General features: G+C 54.5%; 2 protein-coding genes and 1 long non-coding RNA gene across 3 annotated transcripts; 2 read left to right on the forward strand and 1 right to left on the reverse strand.

Moving 5' to 3' along the window:
* Positions 1 to 3,725: 3,725 nt before the first annotated feature.
* Positions 3,726 to 4,987, reverse strand: LOC107184619. The gene is made up of 2 exons (XR_001515516.1): positions 4,923 to 4,987; positions 3,726 to 4,638 (listed from the first exon to the last, which is right to left on the reverse strand). It is a non-coding gene; the product is annotated as an uncharacterized LOC107184619 (long non-coding RNA).
* Positions 4,988 to 8,843: 3,856 nt separating this feature from the next.
* On the forward strand, positions 8,844 to 12,069 carry NAT16 (N-acetyltransferase 16 (GCN5-related, putative)). Its single transcript, XM_015570245.1, is given in 4 exon segments — positions 8,844 to 8,881; positions 8,884 to 9,085; positions 9,087 to 9,248; positions 10,512 to 12,069. Coding segments are annotated over 4 exon segments (678 nt in total). The 5' UTR covers position 8,844; the 3' UTR covers positions 10,789 to 12,069.
* A 4,699-nt stretch (positions 12,070 to 16,768) lies between these two features.
* VGF (VGF nerve growth factor inducible) lies at positions 16,769 to 19,097 on the forward strand (the record flags this gene model as incomplete). Its single annotated transcript, XM_006773434.2, has 2 exons — positions 16,769 to 17,152; positions 17,623 to 19,097. A coding segment is annotated over exon 2 (1,455 nt), but the record flags the coding sequence as incomplete, so codon positions are not given.
* Between the last annotated feature and the right edge of the window lie 2 nt (positions 19,098 to 19,099).

The following is a 19,099-nucleotide window of genomic DNA, read 5'->3' on the forward strand; positions in this document are numbered from 1 at the left end:
ATTCTAATTTATTAATTTTTGAGAGAGAGGAAGGGTGGGAGAGACAGAAATATTGATGTATTGTTCCATTGATCTATGCCTTTGTTGTTTGATTCCTGTATGTGCCCTGACCACCAGGGATTGAACCTGAAACCTTGATGTATCTGGACAATGCTCTAATCCAGTGGTCTGCAAACCGCGGCTCTCAAGCCACATGCGGCTCTTTGGCCCCTTGAGTGTGGCTCTTCCACAAAATACCATGTGAGGTATTTTAAATATGAGGGATAATGGAAACCTACACCCTGGGGCGTAGGCTGAAGGTTGAGCTGACAACACTCCTGCCTCTGGCAAGGCGTGTTTCCCGGACGTGGCTCTGCAACCACCACTGGATTCAGCTGACAATAATTAAAGAAATGCCCATGTGCTTCCCAGGCACTCTCTACAATAGATTAATTGACCATATTGGCCTGGTTTTATTTCTGGGCTCTGTATTTTGTTCCACTGATTTATGTGTCTGTTTTTATGCTAGTACCATGCTATTTTCATTACTTTTTAGTAGCCTTCTAGCATAGTATGATATCAGCTTCTCCTTGTAGGTCTCTGGCACACACATTTCCCACCCTGCCTGGTACGGTCGCTCTCCTGGAGCCCAGAGTGAGTGCCTGCAAATGAGAGTTTGTGTGCAGGCTCTTTAAGGAAACACCCGAGTTTCCAACAGGCTTCTCTCACTTGGATGGATGAAATTCCCACTGATTTGTGCAGCCAGATATTATGTGGGCTTCTCTTCTTGCATTGGTGTCCTGGGCTCGGGAGCCTGATGTGGGACTGATCAGGGAGAACCTCAGGAGCTGAGATATTCCTCTGGATTCTTTTTTAAAAATATATATATATATTATTGATTTTTTTACAGAGAGGAAGGGAGAGAAATTGTTAGAAACATCGATCAGCTGCCTCCTGCACAGCCCCTACTGGGGATCGAGCCCGCAACTCAGGTACATGCCCTTGACCAGAATCAAACCTAGGACCTTTCAGTCCACAGGCCGATGCTCTATCCACTGAGCCAAACTGGTTAGGGCTCCTCTGGATTCTTAACTGCAACATGTGGGTGTGAGGGCAGCCTACTTTGCATCTCTACCCTTTCTACCAGTCTCAATGTGGCTTTTTCTTTATATCCTTAGTTACAGGACTTCGGCTAGTCTTCAGATGGTTATCCAGGTTGGTTGTTCTATAACTTAGCTGTAATTTTGGCTTGGTCATGGAAGGAGGTAGTACAGTGTACTACAGCGTCCTACTCTGCCATCTTGACCTGAACCCTGCTAGCCCCAATTGAGTGATCTTTGATAATCAGCCTGGCCTCACTCTCCCCAATGCAGAAAAAGATTGAAATCATTCATTCATTCATTTGTAACATACTTATTAAGAATCATTTGAAATACACACAAGACTGTGTGCCAAGACCTGAACTAAGTACCAAATAACTTAGTTCAATATATAGATAACTGTGATGTCAACCCTGTTCTAAAAGAGTTTATGGTTAGGCTCAGTGGTTTTCCAACTTTCTGTTCCCTGGTTCATGAAGTTCCTAGCATTGTGACAGTCCTGAAAGAATAATAAACAATAGAGTCTTCAGTTATGTCTGAATTCCATAGTACAAAGTGTAATACACCCCATTTAAGAATTGCTTATCCAGTTGGCTAGATCATAATATCTACCATTAATTGAATTTCTATGCTATGCCAAGCAATTTACAAACATTATCTTATTCAATCTTTACTGGAAGTTAGGTACTATGTCCTCTTTACAGATGAAGAAACCATGAGTCACCAGTGAGTGTGTGGCATCTGTAATACCGGATGATTCTTCAGCGCTATAATTCTGTGTAAGGCTTTTAGGCACTCTGCCTCTGTGACTGTGGGCCAATAACTTAACCCTTGATCTTTGGTCTCCTTCCGATATGCAAAAGGAGCTTGGCATGAAGCTTGTACGACAAAGTATATGAGATATCCAGCTCAGTTCCTGTAAAGCACTTTTATGTCTTTCATTTCACTGCTCTCATCCAAGTGCAGATGTTCCATACATAGCTGCAGATATCCTGGAAAGTTAAGACTTGACTTGGAGATTGGGGAATTGCCAGATAGAGGAGGGGCAGTCACTGTATCAGGAGGAGGGAAGGGGAGAGAGAGAAGGGGGGGGTCAGAGAGGACAGTCAAAACTCACAAATCTGGAGGAGGAAGTCCTAGTCTCTAGAATCCTGAGAGGCGGCAGTTTTCAGAAGACCTGGGAAGAAGACCCATGGTGGCCCATTGTGGGGAAATAGTGGGAAAGAAAAGGGAGAATGTGGAGGGCCCTGCAGTAGAAAATGGGCCCAACTGAAATGACACATCAAAAGTAGCACCCTGTTGACGGTAAGATATACCTGGCCCAGAGGGAAGACAAACACTAAGCTCTCCCAAATGAAAGGTCCAAATACACAAGCCCAGCATGAGGGTCAAAGCCAATACCCCAAGGTACAAGACAGTGTTTACAAAGTTCAGAGCGACTCATGGAAATCTCCAGCATTTATAGTACTGACATCGGTTCTGTGCTTTATAGTTTGTAAAGTGATTTCATGCTTTCACAAGGTACACTTGACCTCTGAGGGGTGACTGGTCAATAGAGTCTGAAACCTGATAGCGTCCCTTGCCAGCGATGGGACCTAGCCCAAGTCCTGGAACCCATGTTCTTCATTTATAAAGTGAATAAACAATCCCACCCATCCTATGGTGTTGTGAGGATTAAGCCCCAGTGCTTTGCAAATATGCTAAGTGGTTCTATGGCTCACACATATTAGAACCAGTAGTGGGTACAGGCCTGAGAAGCCTTTCAACTAGCTGATCACCCTTCCATCCCCCACGGGCCTTGACCTTGGCAGATTTCAAAGCATGTAGCACAGGGTGATGGCCCTCCTCCCTGCATCCTCAGAGCACTTAAGGATTCTGAATGCCTCTGCTTCTTTTGCTGGGAAGGGCAGCCAGAAGAGTAATCAGTCATCTTTCAATTTACCACCACTGCCCCCTATCCTCCAGGACAGTCAGGATGGAGGAGCCTGAATATGGTGATTTTAGAACCAGATGGCTTTTGACAGGCCAGCGAGCAGTGACATATTGCTCTGAATAACTTGGATATTAGGGAATTGGAAGTTTGGGAAACTTTCAAGTCTGATGGAGGGAACTGGAAGTACGTGAATGTTGGACTAGTCCCAGAGTCTCTTTCTTTCTTCCTTCCTTTCTTTCCTTTTAATATATTTTATTGATTTTTTTTTACAGAGAGGAAGGGAGAGGGATAGAGAATTAGAAACATCGATGAGAGAGAAACATCTATCAGCTGCCTCTTGCACACCCCCTACTGGGGATGTGCCTGAAACCAAGATACATGCCCTGACTGGAATCAAACCTGGGACCCTTCAGTCCGCAGGCCGATGCTCTATCCACTGAGCCAAACCGGTTAGGGCGGTCTCAGAGTTTCTGATGGCAGATGCTGAAGCTTCTGGTAAAAGGGGAGGGGTTAGGATGTTGTTGCACCTCCCTTCTGCCACTAGTGACTACTTCCTTCAATACCTTTAACTTTTTGAGGTGCTTTCCCACGATTGAGCATATCCACCTTGACTGCAGCTTTGGGAGATGCCTACGTTGTTAGCAGTTTCAAAAATCAGAAATGGGGAAGGGGAGTTCTATTAAAACAACACCCCCCCCCAAAAAAAGGTTGAGTGATTTGTCTGTTACTTTACTGGCTGACTTGGAGCTAGAATTCAAGAGATGAGGCTTAACCTTTTAACCACGCGGTGGGTGGGAATCAAGGAACACGGCCCTCCATTTCATCACACTCAGCCAATGGGCTCAGTTTACCAGGTTATGGAGTCCTCACCTGGTAAAGTATAAAAATGGAATGAGATTGGCGAGGGATCAACTTTGGTGGGATGCAGGGAGCATGGGAGCTGGGCAGGTCCTGGAAAAGGACAAGGGCGGGAGTCCCATCCTCAGCTGACGTCAACACTCCCTACAGAGCTTTACAGTTACTAAGGGGCTTTCACACCCACCGTTTTCCTGGCTCCTGACGGGGGTGGAACTGCAGGTGTATGTATCTCACTTTATGGGGTGGAGGGAGCCCTCCGGAGTTAAGAGGCTGGGCCACAGGCTTATTAGAGTCAGGGACAGTGCTGCCTTTGGGATTCCAGGTCCACACTGTGCTTTTCCTCCCACCCCTCTTCTACCCACCCCAGGCGGCAAGGGGTGGGGAGCCCGGCGTGCTCAGAGCCCGGGCGCGAGCCTGCGCGCAGAGGCCTGTGCCTGAGCTTGGTGTGCACGGGTGCACCGGAAAGTCTTTCCTTCTGGGTGCCGACCCGCGGAGCCTTGCTGCCTGACGGCCCCTGAGAAACCAGAGGCTGTGAGCTGAGCCAACTTGTGCGCCTGGGGGACAGGGCTGCTCTGCGACCCGGGGGCATGGTGGCCCGTCTGACCCATCTCGCCTCGCTCCGCCCCTTTCAGACTCGGTTTCTTCCGTCTCTTGGAGTCTCTTCGCTTCCAAATCTTCACGGGTTTCCAATTTCCTCTCCCAGTTCCTCGGACCCGGTCCCCAGGGCCGTCAGCTCCGCGTCCTTTTCTAGCCGCTATGACCTGTCCGCTGGAGTCGGAGAAAGGGGATGAGGTTCAGGGGTGGCCCAGGAGGAGGCGGCCTGCGGGACGGTGGGGACTCCGAACGGAGCACAGAGGTTTTGTGAGCAGGCGGCGATAGCTAAGCCAGCTTCACCCTCTCCACCCAAACCCAACACACCTTCCCACCCTCAGGGCCGCTCCCCTGCCAGGACCAGGGGTGTAACCCCCTCTGCAGGGCTAGGCCACCCGCTGCGCCCGCCGCCAGGACGGCAGCTCCGGGGCTACTGCTCCGCCGGCGTCCGCGGGCCGCACCGAACTGCGGCGCAGACTCCACTTTCGCATTCGAACTCCCGAGTCTGGACCCTGGCGCTTCCCGCGCGTCACTCGGGCTCCGAAGTGCCTCCTTCGCGGCCGTCCCGCTCCGCTTTCAGCATCGTGGTTCCGGCTCCGGCTCCGGCTCGGGAGAGGTAGGGGGCCGCGAGACTTGGCGGGCTGGCGTTCTCCCCCACAGAGTGGGGGCCGTAGAGAGGCCGCCGTCCCCCTGCGCCCCCAGGGCCACGCCCCTCCCAGCCGCTGACCTGGATAACCGAGACCGCGACTGCACCCAGATACTCAGATGCGCTATCTATCCCATCAGCCCTCCTCCACCCCGTCGCCATTCCGTTCCCACCCGTCCCCAGGGTCTGCTGCTAGGGGGACCCCTGCCAAGTTAGATAGCTTCCTTGTGATCTCTCTCCAGTCCGCTTTCCCCACCCCAACTCCTGAAAGGGGCCGAGGGACACGTCTCCCACGGCCGAGGCCCTCTGGGCACCGCCGTCCCCCACTCCTGGGCGCGTCTTCCTCATCCCCTGCCTCTGCCCCACTTCATCTTTCCTCCCCCGCCTCTTCTCCGGGTCTCTGTCCTCTTCCAGCCTCTTCTCTGGCTTTCTCCGTTCCCTGACCCCGCCCCCCACCACGCGCCCGGGAGAAGGGGGTGTGTCACGATGCTTTCTATTTATAGGCTCCCTGGGGAGGGGGTGCTGTGCTAGGACTTTTTTGGCGTCAGCTGAGCCCTGAGTCATGAGGTGTCATGTCTGTGATTCGGTATCCATGCCTCCTCCCGCTCCCCTCTCCCATCCTCTCCACCGAATCTCCTGTCTGCCTTTGTCTCCTTTCTGCCTCCGTTCTAGTCCTTTTTGCGCTCCTCGCATCTTCAGGCGCTTGAGTAGCTGCCCTTTCTTTGTCTCCGCCTCTCTGCTTTCTGCTCCCTCTCCTGCCTCTTCCAGTTCCCCAAAGCTGGGACTTCTAGGGCATCAGTATTTCAGGTGGGGGGTAGGGGGGCTGGTGTGGAAATGGGTTGGGGGCGCTCCCAGCATGCTCGATAATTACTTCAATCATCTCCTTCTCCCCAGAGTGACCATTCATATTTATGAGATTGAAAGAACGTGGGGATACAAGGATGTGGGGATATGGGTGGCTAGGGAAATTCTACCTCTCCTGCAGGAGCTTGGTCCAAGAGATGCCTGAACTACATTTCCCACAGTGCCCTGGAGGCACAGGGCTGCCTCTGCCTAGACACGTTCTGCGAGTTAAAGTTCAAGGAGTGGGTTGGAGGGTATCTTACTGGAGGGTGGGAAGTGATCAGAAAGTGGAGCAAGGATTGTGGAGCTGGCCGGCAGCTTTGGCTTGGCCTGGAACCCCTCACCTATTTTTTCCCAGCACCCACCTCCTCCAAGGTTTAAGGACCTTGGAATCTTTGTGTCTCCAAAAAAGGGAATAGGAATAGAGGAGTGCCTTGAAAGAAAAGATGGGTGGTGAATTGGCAAGTCTTTCTTTCTTCCTTGTGACCCTGGGAACTACCCCACCCCTTCCCCTTACAAACAACCTAGTCGGAGATGTAGAGACACCATTGGAAATAGTCTCATCTTGAAAGCAAGGGAGGGAAAGAAAAGCCTAAAGCCTGAGATCTATTGGATGTGTTCCTGTTTACAAGCTGCTCACATTCTGGCCCCCTTAGGAGCTGGGGGTGGGGGGTGGGGGGGCCCGGGATTGCTGATGTTACTCCTCACTTACCAGCTTGCATTTTCCAGGGCCCCATGGACAGCTGGTGAGGTTGCCTAGAGATGCAGATGGGAGCCACAGGTTAACCTGCTCAAGTTAACCATCATCCCCAGAGCCTGATCAAGGAGTCTGATGCTTCTTGTTGGCCTAGAAATTGCTGACAGTGGGGGATGGGGGGTGGGGGGTAGGGAAGCAGTGGGGTTCCTCCCACAATCCCATCTCTGATACTGAGTCAGCTCAACCCTTAGCATTTGGGGCCTCTGATTCCAGTCAAGGATCCAGTGATTCTTATCTTTGCTCTTCAGACTGGGTTTGGAGATCCAGACACACACACACACACACACACACACACACACACACACAGATTAAAAGGTTATGTGTGTGTTTTTTCCTGGCTCCCTCACTGGCCTGGGAGCCAGAAAAACTTACAGTCTTGGGCCTCGATTTCCTGAATGTGAAAGGATTGGGTTGAACTTGGTGGTCTCTAATGACCCTAGCTGGGGCTCTAAGAGCCTGTGAGCCTGTGTCTGTGATCCTCTGAGCCTGTGCCTCTGAACTGTCTTACCTGGGAGAGCCTTAGGCATCCGCATCAGATTGAAAGAAAGAAGGAGATGGTGGTCGTGTTTTGAATCTTGTTTGTGTAGCAAGCACTCTGTGTTCACATAAATTCTGTTTCTGGTATGGAAGCTAAAATCACCCCTAAACCACCGCTTGGTGCCTCTCCCAGCCTGGGTAATGTTGTTGTTGTTGTTTTAAATCCAACCAAGCCATTATCACCCTCCACAAAGTAGTTGTCCCCTAAGATGTTGGTTAATGAGATACAGGTTGTGTGTGTGTGTGTGTGGGGGGGGGGGATTGTAATTGGCTGGAAAGAGAGAGGAGGGGGATTTGATCAGTCTGGAGGAAGGAGATCTGGAAATAGTCCTCAGGACATGGGGAGGGCCTCTCTTTTTGGCCCTGTCTCTAGGCAGGGAAAAGAGAAAAGCCAGAGGCCAAACAGGTGCCAGATCCACAGGGGACTGACCCAAAAAGGAGACTTTGAGGAATGGAAAGGCCAGGAAAAATCCTGTGTAGGAGATGGCACAAAGATTACGGGAACACATTTTAAAAGGAGGAAAGGGAGGAGAGAGAAGAGAAGGGACTGCACCTTTGGCGGGAAGGGACATGGGGAAGGGACATAGGGGATCTGGGTGGACAATGGTTTGCTGGAGCCACAGCAGAACCCTTTTCAAAATGATCGTCTCACACTGGAGTGGAGCCGAGTCTCCAAAGGAGGGAATATGTTCAAGGAAGAAGGAAAAGGTGGTTTTGCTGAGCCTGGAAGGAATGGCTTGACATTTTCTAGTGGAGCTCTCCATGTGCCCACTCCCTTGGTTTATGTTTGAATGTGGGTGTTGGGTGTGGAGGGAACTGTGTGTGTGTGTGTGTGTGTGTGTGTGTGTGTGTGTGTCTGGGGTCTACTTCGCCCTCCCTTTGCCCTGGAATGATAAGTGGCAATGGTAGAAAAAGTAGTGGGAGCTAAATCCTCCACTTTCCCTGGAAAACTGTCCTGGAGAGGGAGTGGAGATTATGGGAATTTTTTTTTCTCATGTTGCTCTTATAGAGAGGCGGTAGGGCGCTTGAGGAGTGTCCCTCCATTATTTAAAATATATTTTATTGATTTTTTATAAGAGGAAGGGAGAGGGATAGAGAGTTGGAAACATCAATGAGAGAGAAACATTGATCAGCTGCCTCCTGCACACTCCCTACTGGGGATGTGCCCGCAACCAAGGTACATGCCCTTGACCGGAATTGAACCTGGGACCCTTGAGTCTGCAGGCCGACACTCTATCCACTGAGCCAAACTGGTTAGGACTTCCTCCATTATTTATACCCTCCTTCTCTCCTTTGAGTCCTGGGGTTGACTGGGGATGGAGGGGGCCAGGGGCTAGTCTCTAGGGAACTCACAGGGTCCCGAGTTTGTGAGTATTAAGACACATCCTGGTTGGGTAGAGCAGGATAGGATTAAGAGTTCTTGGAGCTGGCATGAGGAGGGAACTGGAGGCCCTCTATTCCCAGGAAGGTCTGTGTGGAGAGAGGAAGAGAAGCAGTGTTTGTGTAGGAAGGGCTTGTGGGGACTATTTGTGTAGAGGAGGCCAAATGTGGAAACAGCAGACTCTGACCCCAAATGCTGGGTTCTCTCTTCTGCAGGTGAATGAAGCTGGAAGCTGACTGCAATGTAGCCACCTCAGAGGTCCTAAGCCTGAAACCGAGGCTGAGCGAGATGCGAAGCTACTCTCAGAACACCTGCCACAGGAGGCCAGGACAAAGTCCAAATCTGGGTCAGGGATGGAGGCTGAGAAGGACCCTCTGGGGGCCCAATTCTTGGGGCCAAGCCCAGGCCAGGATCTGGGCTCGAGACAGACTGAGCAGTTGGACCTCGTGGTGGCCACAGAACCAGTTTGAAGAGGTGCTGGCCATCTCAGGGGGCATCTACGGTGGCCTTGACTATCTTCCCAGCTGCTACCACATCTGGCTCCAGGATCCCAACCTCACGGTGGTGCTGGCCAAGCACACCAGAGAAGTGGTGAGAACCGAGCAGTGCCCAGGCGAAAAGGGGTGAAGCCATGTTTGGGTGTCTGAATCTTAGGAAGGAGAGGAAGCGAGCCCCTCTCCCTCAGCCCTGGTCAGATTGCTGAGGATATCGAGTAGGCTTTGCAATCAAAGAGTAGGGTGTTCAGATCCAGGGGCCTAGCCAGTGAGGGTGGGGTAGGGGACACGTAGAGCACAAGAACAGTGGAGGAGCCCAGCTGGCTCAGTGGTGGAGCATTGACCTATGAACCAGGAGGTCACAGTTCGATTCCATGGTCAGGGCACATGCCCAGGTTGCAGGCTCAATCCCCAATGTGGGGCATGCAGGAGGTGGCCGATCAATGATTCTCTCATCATTGATGTTTCTACCTTTCTCGCTCTCCTTCCTCTCTGAAATTAATAAAATATATATATTTTTAAAAAGAATAGTAGAGGGACTGGTGAGAGCTTTGGTATTTGAGGATTTGTTTGAGGAGTTTCTGGGGACAGGAGCACTAAAAGAGGGGAGCTAGTAGTGTGGAGGTAGGCTGGGGATGGGAGCAGGTAGAATGGGGCCAGGAGCCCTAAGTAGACTGACTTCTCACACAAAGAAGCCTGGTTGCATGAATGAGCAGAAGCAGTTCAGAGATGGGCTCCGGGAGCAGCCAATAGGAAAGGAGCGTGGTAGGTAACCGGGGCGTGGTAATCTCCTGGAGGTAGAGCCAGTGAAAGGGGGTGTGAGGAGTGGTCAGGGACCCCTTTGCCCTCGGGGCTTCTGAATCTCTAGAGGTGGAAGCCGCCGGGCCAATGAGCAATGAGCGTTACTGCCAGGTCTGGAATCTGAGACCCAAGTACTGAGGAGAGCTCCCTGGACAGGTACCAGGTCTGGCCTGGCGCCCAGAGTAATGAAGGAGCGCTCAGCGTGTGGGAAGAGGCGAGCCCTGTGAGCCCAAGTGGCTGAGGCAGGGAATGGCCCCCCTAAACACCAAGCAGGTGAGAAGCACAAAGAGGCTGGGCGTCTTCCCCCAGGCTCAGCCAGTCACCCGTTTTCTTTCTCTGCCAGTTCTACCGGTTCTACGGAGTGCGAGCCCTGCCCTGGGGGCTCCCATCTTTACCTAAGCCCTTTTGCCAGGGGGAAGTGAAACAGCTCCGACTCCCAGCTGCCAACCCACCGGAGAGCTCAGGAGCCTAGACTTTGGTGACCCTGCCTCCCATGCATCCAGCCTGTCTCCCTCCAGGAACCCAAACAGCTGAGCCTTTATCTTACCCCCTCCGCTTCCCCCATCCTGCCAGCTGACCTGCTGCCTCACTTCCACCGCCAGCCCCCCCCCCACTTGTGCCCCCCACAGGGCACCACTTTGGTCCAATTCAGCACATCCGGGCCTCTGGCACTTTGTCACCGCTGCCCACCCAGGCGCTGTCAAAAGCAGGTGGCGATGTGGCAAGCCTCGCCGGCATCAACGTCCTGTGCCAGCTCTTCCTGGCACCCCAATTGTGGTCACAGCTGGCTTATTTCTGCCAGGTTGGCTTGGGGCTTGAGCTGGTCAAAGGTTACACAGATCAGTACTTGCTTGGAGGCCACATTTGAAGCCCCTACTATCTGAGAAGATGCCACCCCCTTCCCCAGATCCCCAGAAAGGCCTGGCCTCATTTGCAAGCTCCATCCCCTCCCCTGCCCCCTATCCTTTCCCACTGCTGGTCCCTCTTTCCTTCCCCCCTTACCTCTCCGTTGCCCACTGCCAGATCAGAGCCACCCAGTTTGGTGGACCCCCTTGCGCTGCCATTGTCCACCCTTTCCCCTTCCCGGGCAAAGAACCTGTTCCGCCGTAGGCTTCAGAGCTTTTTACTGTCCTTCCTGGCTTCTCCCTTCCTACAGTACCTCTCCAGGAGCACAGCTGCCTCAAGCCCTCAGAGCTTGGCTGTTCTCCCCTCACTGCCCTGTGCCTTTAGATCAGTGTCCTCTCCCTTTTCTCTGTACCTCCACCGTCCTGCTCCTTGGGCCTCCCAGACACTTAGCTCCTTTTCCCCATTATGTCTTTATCACCCACCCTGTGTGCAATATGGAAAGAGACCCAGTAAATGAAGTAGATTTATAATGCTCCCCCTATTTTGGACCCCTGTTTGCCCTCTGGTGATGCACCTTTTGGAGCTTGCACCTCTGACTGGAGTTTCCTCCAATTTCGCACTATGTTGATATTTCACAGGCCCCCTCCTAATGCCCGCAATCAGTGGCAGAACCAGGGGGTTCAGGCTGGAGAACTTGGTGTAGGGGAGGGCAGGTCCCTCCGCCAGTGTGAGGCCGTCTTCTGATTCTAACTAGGCTGCCTCCTAGTGAGACTGGAACCCCCACCTCCAGGTATTTCTGGACACTCCTCCCTTTCTCTCATTCCTTTACGCTTTTTTGGACTTAGACAGTCCTTCTATTTAAATGCAAGCAGTAACAGCTGTGTTTGCACAGCGCTGTCTTCTACACTGCATCCTCACATCTACTGTAGAGGGAGGAAACAGACCCAGAACGATCAAAGTGACTTCCCAGTCACTCGCAGTAGCTGGGAGCCGCCTTGCAGGGACTAGAAGCCAGGTGTCCCAGGCCCAAAGCCTCATTCTTTGATGGTGATAGCTTGAAACTACTTGTTGGACAATGAACAGCTGCTAAGGACACATGGACAGTGAGCACAGGATTCACTGGGATGGGATCCAAGACATGGGCGCCAGGAGGTGGGCGGTGGGCAAAGAGGAGCACCGCGCTTCACACTGTCCCCATTCTGGCTCTGCCATGCCCTCCTCTGCCTCCTGTGCCCGACCTGCTGCTACTCTCCCTGTCGCTTCAACCAAGGCTATGTTGCAATAAAAACGATTTGTTAGTCCACCCTGTGTTTGTTTTACTTCTCAGTGTGTGTGTGTGTGTGGGGGGGGAAGACACATGACATCCATTGCCTTCCCCCTTCCCCTGTATTAGGATCTTAGCCCTGTGGCCATGGGCTAATGACCCCCGCGAGGGGAGCTAGCCCTTGCCTGCCCCCACCCCAACCAAGAAGCAGAAAGGCGAGCAGTGGCGTGGGGCCCTGACTAGCCTTGGCCCCTGCACCTGGCAGTAGGCTGCTCTCCAAATTCTATGGGCTCTTCCCCCCAGTTCCCCTCGGCATCCAGGATCAGCCTCCCTCAGCCCTGCGATCCAGGCGTCTAACTCCCAGCTCTCCACTCTCGCTCGCTTTCTCCATTCCTGGGTGGGCACCAAGCAGAAGGTGGAGCCGCCGCTTCCCCCGGGAGCCGACCTCGAGGTGGTGATGACTGCAATCCCCAAAAGTAACACGCGGGGGCGCCAGGACGTGTGCGGACGCGGGCGAGGCAGCGCAAGGTGGTTTCCGTCCGTGTGAGTGTGTCCATGGGCGTCTTTGTGTGTCTGCGTTTCTGTACATGTGTGTACGAGTAAGAGGGTGTCTGGGTGAGATGTGTTCGGGACATCGTGGCTGGTGTACCCCAGAATCAGGTACTCCAAGTGTCTTTGATGAGGACGATGCTTGATATGTTGCTATGTGCTGTGGATGGGGAGGCAGGGAACTGTGTGTGTCGTCGTCCTCGTGTGTGCAAGGCGTAGCCTCCGAGTCCCTGACCCGCATCTTGGGCTTTTGAAGTCACATACCTTCAGAGTTTTTACCCCCTTCCACCATCCTGTGTAAGAAGAATGAAGGCTCTCAACGCTAATCTCCATTACCCTGTCACATCTTCAGCATGGGTCTTCTAGGCTAGGTGTGACATTGTGTTTGTGTAAATGGGTGTGTCTCAGAATGTCAATGTAACTCTGAATGATAGTGGTGTGTGTGTGTGTGACAGGTGGGTGTTGGAGGAGGCTGACTCAGGATTATGGAAGCAAACAGTTTCCCTTTTCTTGTTAGTTTGTGGATGTCACCTTCCTTCATGGCATGTATGTTTTGCTTTCTCAGTCTCTCCAGTAGTTGTCTCTCTTTGTGTCTCTCCTCATCTCTGTCTCCTTCTCTCTCTCCCTTTCTTGGTGACTCATCTCTGCAGCTTTGCCCTCCCCCGGCTTCCTGGGTCTCCCTTCCCCCACTCAGGAGTGGGTGGGAGTATGAGGGAATGGGGACGGGGGACTGAAAATTAGGGTGAGCAACCCCTTCCTATTACTTATAATTCCCAGACCTGTCAGTGGCCCCCAGCCCTCTCCCAGCCCCGTTCCCAGGACTCCCCAACCTACTCAACTGGAGTGGCAGATAGGGCAATAATGTGTTCTGATGGGGCCGTTTTCAGGGGGAGGGGGTGCCTCAGCAGCTTCTTTCCGTTCAAAGTGGAGACCCCTGCCCCTCTCATAAAGTTCCTCCGCCCTGCCTCCCCCCGCCCCCATCGCTGACGCAATGAAAGCCTGCAGAGGTGAGTCACCGGTTGGGGGAAAGGAAGAAAAGGAGGGGACCTGGAGGTATGGGGGGAGGGGCACAGGAGGAAGGGAAGGGGACCAGCCCTTGTTCTTTTTCTCTCCCAAACTTTCTCGGGGAAAAGATCCAATGCTCCCCTCTCCTGGTTTTCCAAATCTTTAGCCTGAATCACTGCTCTGCTGGACCCCATCTTCTCTCACCCTACTGGAGAGTGAGCGATTCAGAAACAAAGACAAAGAGAGAGGCATTTGTACCAATAACTCAGCGAACACCAGGCATCCCCTCCAGACCCCCATCTCAGCTTTGCCTTTCCCAGCTCTCTCTCCATTTCTCTTCCTTTCCTGCCACCTCCCTCTCTCCCGGATCCCAGGAACCTGCCCCCAGTCCAGCGTCTTTCTCTGAAACCCCTAAAGGCAGCAAGGTATGAAGAACGCAGTGCATTTTCGAGAGGTAGAGTGTGCATGAATAAACTGGCCCAGGTAGGGAACTGGAAAGGAGAGAGGCAGAAACAGACTCAGATAAGAAGGATCCAGGTCCAGATTGTGGAATCACCAAGCCTATTGCCATTGGTGCCTGGGGCTCCCTCCTTCTTGCCACCTCCCTCACCCCAAGATGGCTGAGACTCTTGGGATGTTAATTTCTGACACGTTCTCCTGGGCTAGAGTGGAGAAAGGGAGGCATGGGGAGTTGGGGAAGAATGGAGGAACACGCTGAAAACAAGGGGCAAGGACCCGAACTTGCGGGCTGCAGATGAGTGGCTTGGATTCTGAGGCTTTATGGCATAGAAATCTAGAGAAAAGGTGAATGTGGGGAAGGGGCAGGAAAGAGCACATAGAAGTCCACGTAACCTCTAACATATACCAACAGACATGGAAGGACCCAGAGAATGCAAAAGACCCACGTGCGTGCACGCGCGCGCGTACACACACACACACACACACACACACTATCAACGCACCAACACAGGCACACTTTCCAGACCCAGCAGATGCCCAGACTCAAGACTCTTAACTACACGGGTATACTGGCACGCAGGAGGGATCAGAACCCACACCCATTCACACACAGATACCTGGAAATAGGCAAAAACACAACCACACACAGTGGAAAAGATTACATATTTAAATCAGAACACGACCACTCTTGCCCCCCCATCCCCCTTCTTTTTCTTTCCTCCCGTATATTTCACTAATCTCTACACATATACACACATGTGCATACATACATAGGTGCATGTCCACATACATGAGCCCACAGTAACACAGTTTCTCTAGGTGCCTATCTCCCCTCACACTTAGTCCCTTAGCTCCATCAGCCTCGCAGTCTCCTCCATGGCTCCCCCGCTTTGCCTGGCTCTTGGATGGCTTCCCCTCCCCCTCTCCAGATGTCTGAACCATCTCTCTGATTCATCCTCCTCGGGAAGGTAACGTGACCCCCTCCTCATTCCAATGCTCTCAGTAACCAACCACACGGGGAAAAGAGGGAGATGGGGAGGGAAAGGAAGAATGAGGGGGGCCACAAGGGCAGCAGGAGATCCTAGATTTCTTGTGTGTGTGTGTGGGTGGGGGTGAAGTACTGCTGTGGGGCCTGTTACCCCCTCCTCTCCCTTCTTTCCTTGGCATCTCCGCAGTCACCTTGGCTTTCAGTATCTTCCTTTTGCCTGTTCCCTCTACCTTTTCCAGATTCCCTCCTTCCTTCTTCCCTCTCCTGCTGTCTTCTCTCTTTCCTCTCTCTCCTCCTCCCCACCTCTTTCCTCGCAGAGCTGATGGGCTTTCTTCTGGGAAAGTGGAGACACGTCTGACCTACAAGACATCAGCGACAACGAGCGGAAGACCAGCTCGGCCGAGTCCTCCTCAGGTAGCCGCGCTCCCGGCCGAGCCCAGATGCCCTGCTGCTCAGGAGGGCCGCAGGGTCACTCCTGCTGTTTGCTGCCTACAGCGGAATCCGGGTCAGGCTCTGAGGAGGAGGAAGAGGAGGAGGAGGAGGAGGCGGAGGGGAGCAGCAGTGAGGAGGAGGAGGAGGAGGAGGAGGAAGAGGAGGAGGAAGAGGAAGAGGAAGAGGAGGATTAGTGCTAGGAAGATGAGGAGGGGGCTGAGGACTGGCTCTGGTAATCGGAGCCCTGTGTGTGCCCATGGGCACCCCTATGGCTGCAGTTCTTGTGTGTCTGGTGTGTCATTGTAACTCCCCCCTTTCACTGCCCACGCCTCCGCACAGCTCTCTGCCTGCACTGAAGCCCCCCTCCCTCCCCTTCATTCCTGCACTGGCGGCTCCCCTTGGCTCACTCCTCTCTCCCCTGCCCCCAGGAGATATGGTCGAGGGGTCTGGTTGCAGTAAGGGGCGTTCTCTGACGTTGCATGCCCACCCCCACCTCCCGCATCGTGTTTCAACCTTCCCTTTAAGCAATGGAGAGAGCTGGAGTTGAGCCACCGCCCCCCACCTGCGCAACCCCCTCCCCACCTGGTTTGCTCTTGCCCTCCAAACGTCCTTTTGGGGAGGGGGGGAAGGAGCAGGAGAAAAAGAAACTGAAGGGGGATGGGGAGTGGTGGGCTGAAAGGGGGCACGGTGGAGGCACCAACAGACGCTACAGTCAACTGGACAGACACACCTTTTTCTTCAGACACGCACCGACAATGTACAGACACGACAGAGGCACACACATCCTCAGTCTTTTCCTTCTCTTCCAACTTGGACCCTTGTCGGTGGGATTACTAAAACCGCAAGATCCACCCATCTGCCCCGGCCCAGGGCCCGCACCCCGCACCCCGCACCGCCGATCCGCGGACAGCGCCCGCAGGCGCGCAGGTCTCTTTTCTCAGGTTCACGCCGTCCTTGGGCGTGTTCCCCATGGACCCTGAGATCGGAGGATGAGGAGACTGCCCCTACCTCCCCCGCTTTGGATTCCTTATTCTCCCCCTCCCCAGCATGGATTTCTTACTGGTGCCCTGTCAGACCTGGGAGTGCCCCATCCGTTTCGCGATGCGGGCTCCCGCCGCTGCAAATTGTTGGGTAAAACCCACCCTCCTGTCTTGCAGTGTCTCCGCATCCACCTTTCCATTCATTCATTCATTCATCCTTTTCTCCTTGTCCCTCCTTCATTCATTCATAGCCCCCAACCCCGCCCGCCTCGACATTTCATTCATTCATTCATTCATTCATTCTTTTCCCCGGTGCTCCACTAGCGCACGCCCCTCCAGCCGAGGACCCCAGTGCGCAGTCGCAGGCCGGGAGAACACCGCATCCTCCAATCGTTGGGCATCCTCCCGCCTCTAGGCGCCCGCCCGCTTCCCCATGAATGAACATTGACGTCAATGGGGCGGGGCAATCCCACGTGACACTGCGCGCTCCCGTTTATAAGGCGGCAGCGGCGCGGGCGCTGTCCAGCGTGCTGAAGCCGGAGCGAGCGAGCCGCCCGGACCCAGCTGAGCCCAGCCCACTGGACGCCAGACCTCGACCATCGGTCCTATCCTAGCCACCTCTCGGAGCCGAGGCGGAAGCGTTCCGACCTTCCCTGTCCCCACCCCGCCTCGACCCTCCTCTCCACCTCCTGCGTCGTGACACCAGCTGGTAAATACTCCGCTGTCTGTCCCTCAACCCCTGGCAACGGTGGGTGTGAGGGAGGGTTCTCTCCTAGATGGGGGTGTTGAAAACGCATCGGGGAGCCCCCCGTAAGGGTCTCTGGTAAGTGGGGAGTCGCCGCTTTTTTCTTGCTGCTGAAGTCGCCCACGCACCATCCAGAGTGTCCTGTGGGGAGGGAGCAGAGATTTCCCCCTTATCCTCACTGCTTAGTACGTGGGTGCGGGCACCGAGATGGCTCAGAGAAGGGGGCGAGGAGGCACCGTGGGTGCGAGGGTTGTGGGCATTTTCCCATTTACACGACTTCAGAGATCGGCACATCTTTCTTCTTTGCGCCTAAAGGTCCCTCTTCTGGGAAAGGTTAAGGGAAACCCTGATTAAAGGTGGGGGAAAGGAATGTAGAACCAGAGATCAGAAAATTCTTAAAGAAATCCTTTCTTTCCACCCCTCCTATTTTTCAGTCTCCGACCGTCCCCTGGTCATGAAATCGCTCAGGTTGCCAGTTTCCGCCCTCTTCTGCTTCCTTCTACTGATTAAGGGGCTGGGAGGAGCGCCCCCCGGGCGCCTTGAGGCACAGTCACCTCCCCTCAGCTCTGAGCATAAAGAATCCGTAGCTGGGGACGCAGTGCCCGGGCTGAAGGATGGCCGCACCCCAGAGGTCCGAGCCGCTCGAAATTCAGAGCCGCAGGACGAGGGAGAGCTTTTCCAGGGTGTGGATCCCCGGGCGCTGGCCGCGGTGCTGTTACAGGCACTTGACCGCCCGGCCTCGCCCCCGGCGCCAGGCGGCTCCCAACTGAAGCCAGCGGAAGAAGCAGCAGAAGCTCTGTTAACTGAGACCGTGAGAAGCCAGACCCACAGCCTCCCAGCGCCAGAGACTCATGCGCCCGCGGCCCCGCCTCGCCCTCAGACTCAGGAGAACGGTCCCGAGGCGAGCGACCCGTCCGAGGAGCTCGAGGCGCTGGCTGCCCTGCTCCAGGAACTGAGAGATTTCAGTCCGAGCAGCGCCAAGCGCCAGCAGGAGACCGCAGCCGCAGAGACGGAAACTCGCACGCACACGCTGACCCGAGTCAACCTGGAGAGCCCCGGGCCCGAGCGCGTGTGGCGCGCTTCCTGGGGAGAGTTCCAGGCGCGTGTCCCGGAGCGCGCGCCCCTGCCACCCCCGGCTTCCCAGCAATTCCAGGTTCAGATGCCCGAGAGCCGCCCCCTTCCCGAAGCCCACCAGTTCGGGGAAAAAGTGCCTTCCCCCAAAACACACCTAGGCGACGCATTGGCACCCCTGTCCAAGGCGTACCAAAGTCTGGGCACCCCCTTCCCCAAGGCGCGCCGGCCGGAGAGCTCACTCCTGAGCGGCTCCGAGGCGGGGGAGCGCCTTCTACAGCAAGGTCTGGCTCAGGTAGAGGCAGGGAGGCGGCAGGCGGAGGCCACCCGGCAGGCCGCGGCGCAAGAAGAGCGGCTGGCGGACCTGGCTTCGGACCTGCTACTCCAGTATTTGCTACAGGGTGGGGCCCGGCAACGCAGCCTGGGGGGTCGGGGGCTGCAGCCGGAGAAGGAGCGAGAGAGCGAGAGGGAGGAGGAGGAGGTGGAGCAGGAGAGACGCGGCGGTGAGGAGAGGGTGGGGGAAGAGGACGAGGAGGCGGCGGAGGCGGAGGCGGAGGCGGAGGAGGCGGAGAGGGCGCGGCAGAACGCGTTACTGTTCGCCGAGGAGGAGGAGGACGGGGAAGCCGCCGCCGAAGACAAGCGGTCCCAGGAGGAGATGCCTGGCCACCGTCGGCAGGACGCCGAGCGGGCCGAGGTGGGCGGAGAGGAGGAAGACGACGACGAAGAGATGGACCCACAGACCATCGATAGCCTCATTGAGCTGTCCACCAAACTCCACCTGCCAGCGGATGACGTGGTCAGCATCATCGAGGAGGTGGAGGAGAAGCGGAAGCGGAAGAA

Source organism: Myotis davidii, unplaced genomic scaffold (genome assembly GCF_000327345.1).
Source record: "Myotis davidii unplaced genomic scaffold, ASM32734v1 scaffold726, whole genome shotgun sequence".
Taxonomy (NCBI): domain Eukaryota; kingdom Metazoa; phylum Chordata; class Mammalia; order Chiroptera; family Vespertilionidae; genus Myotis; species Myotis davidii.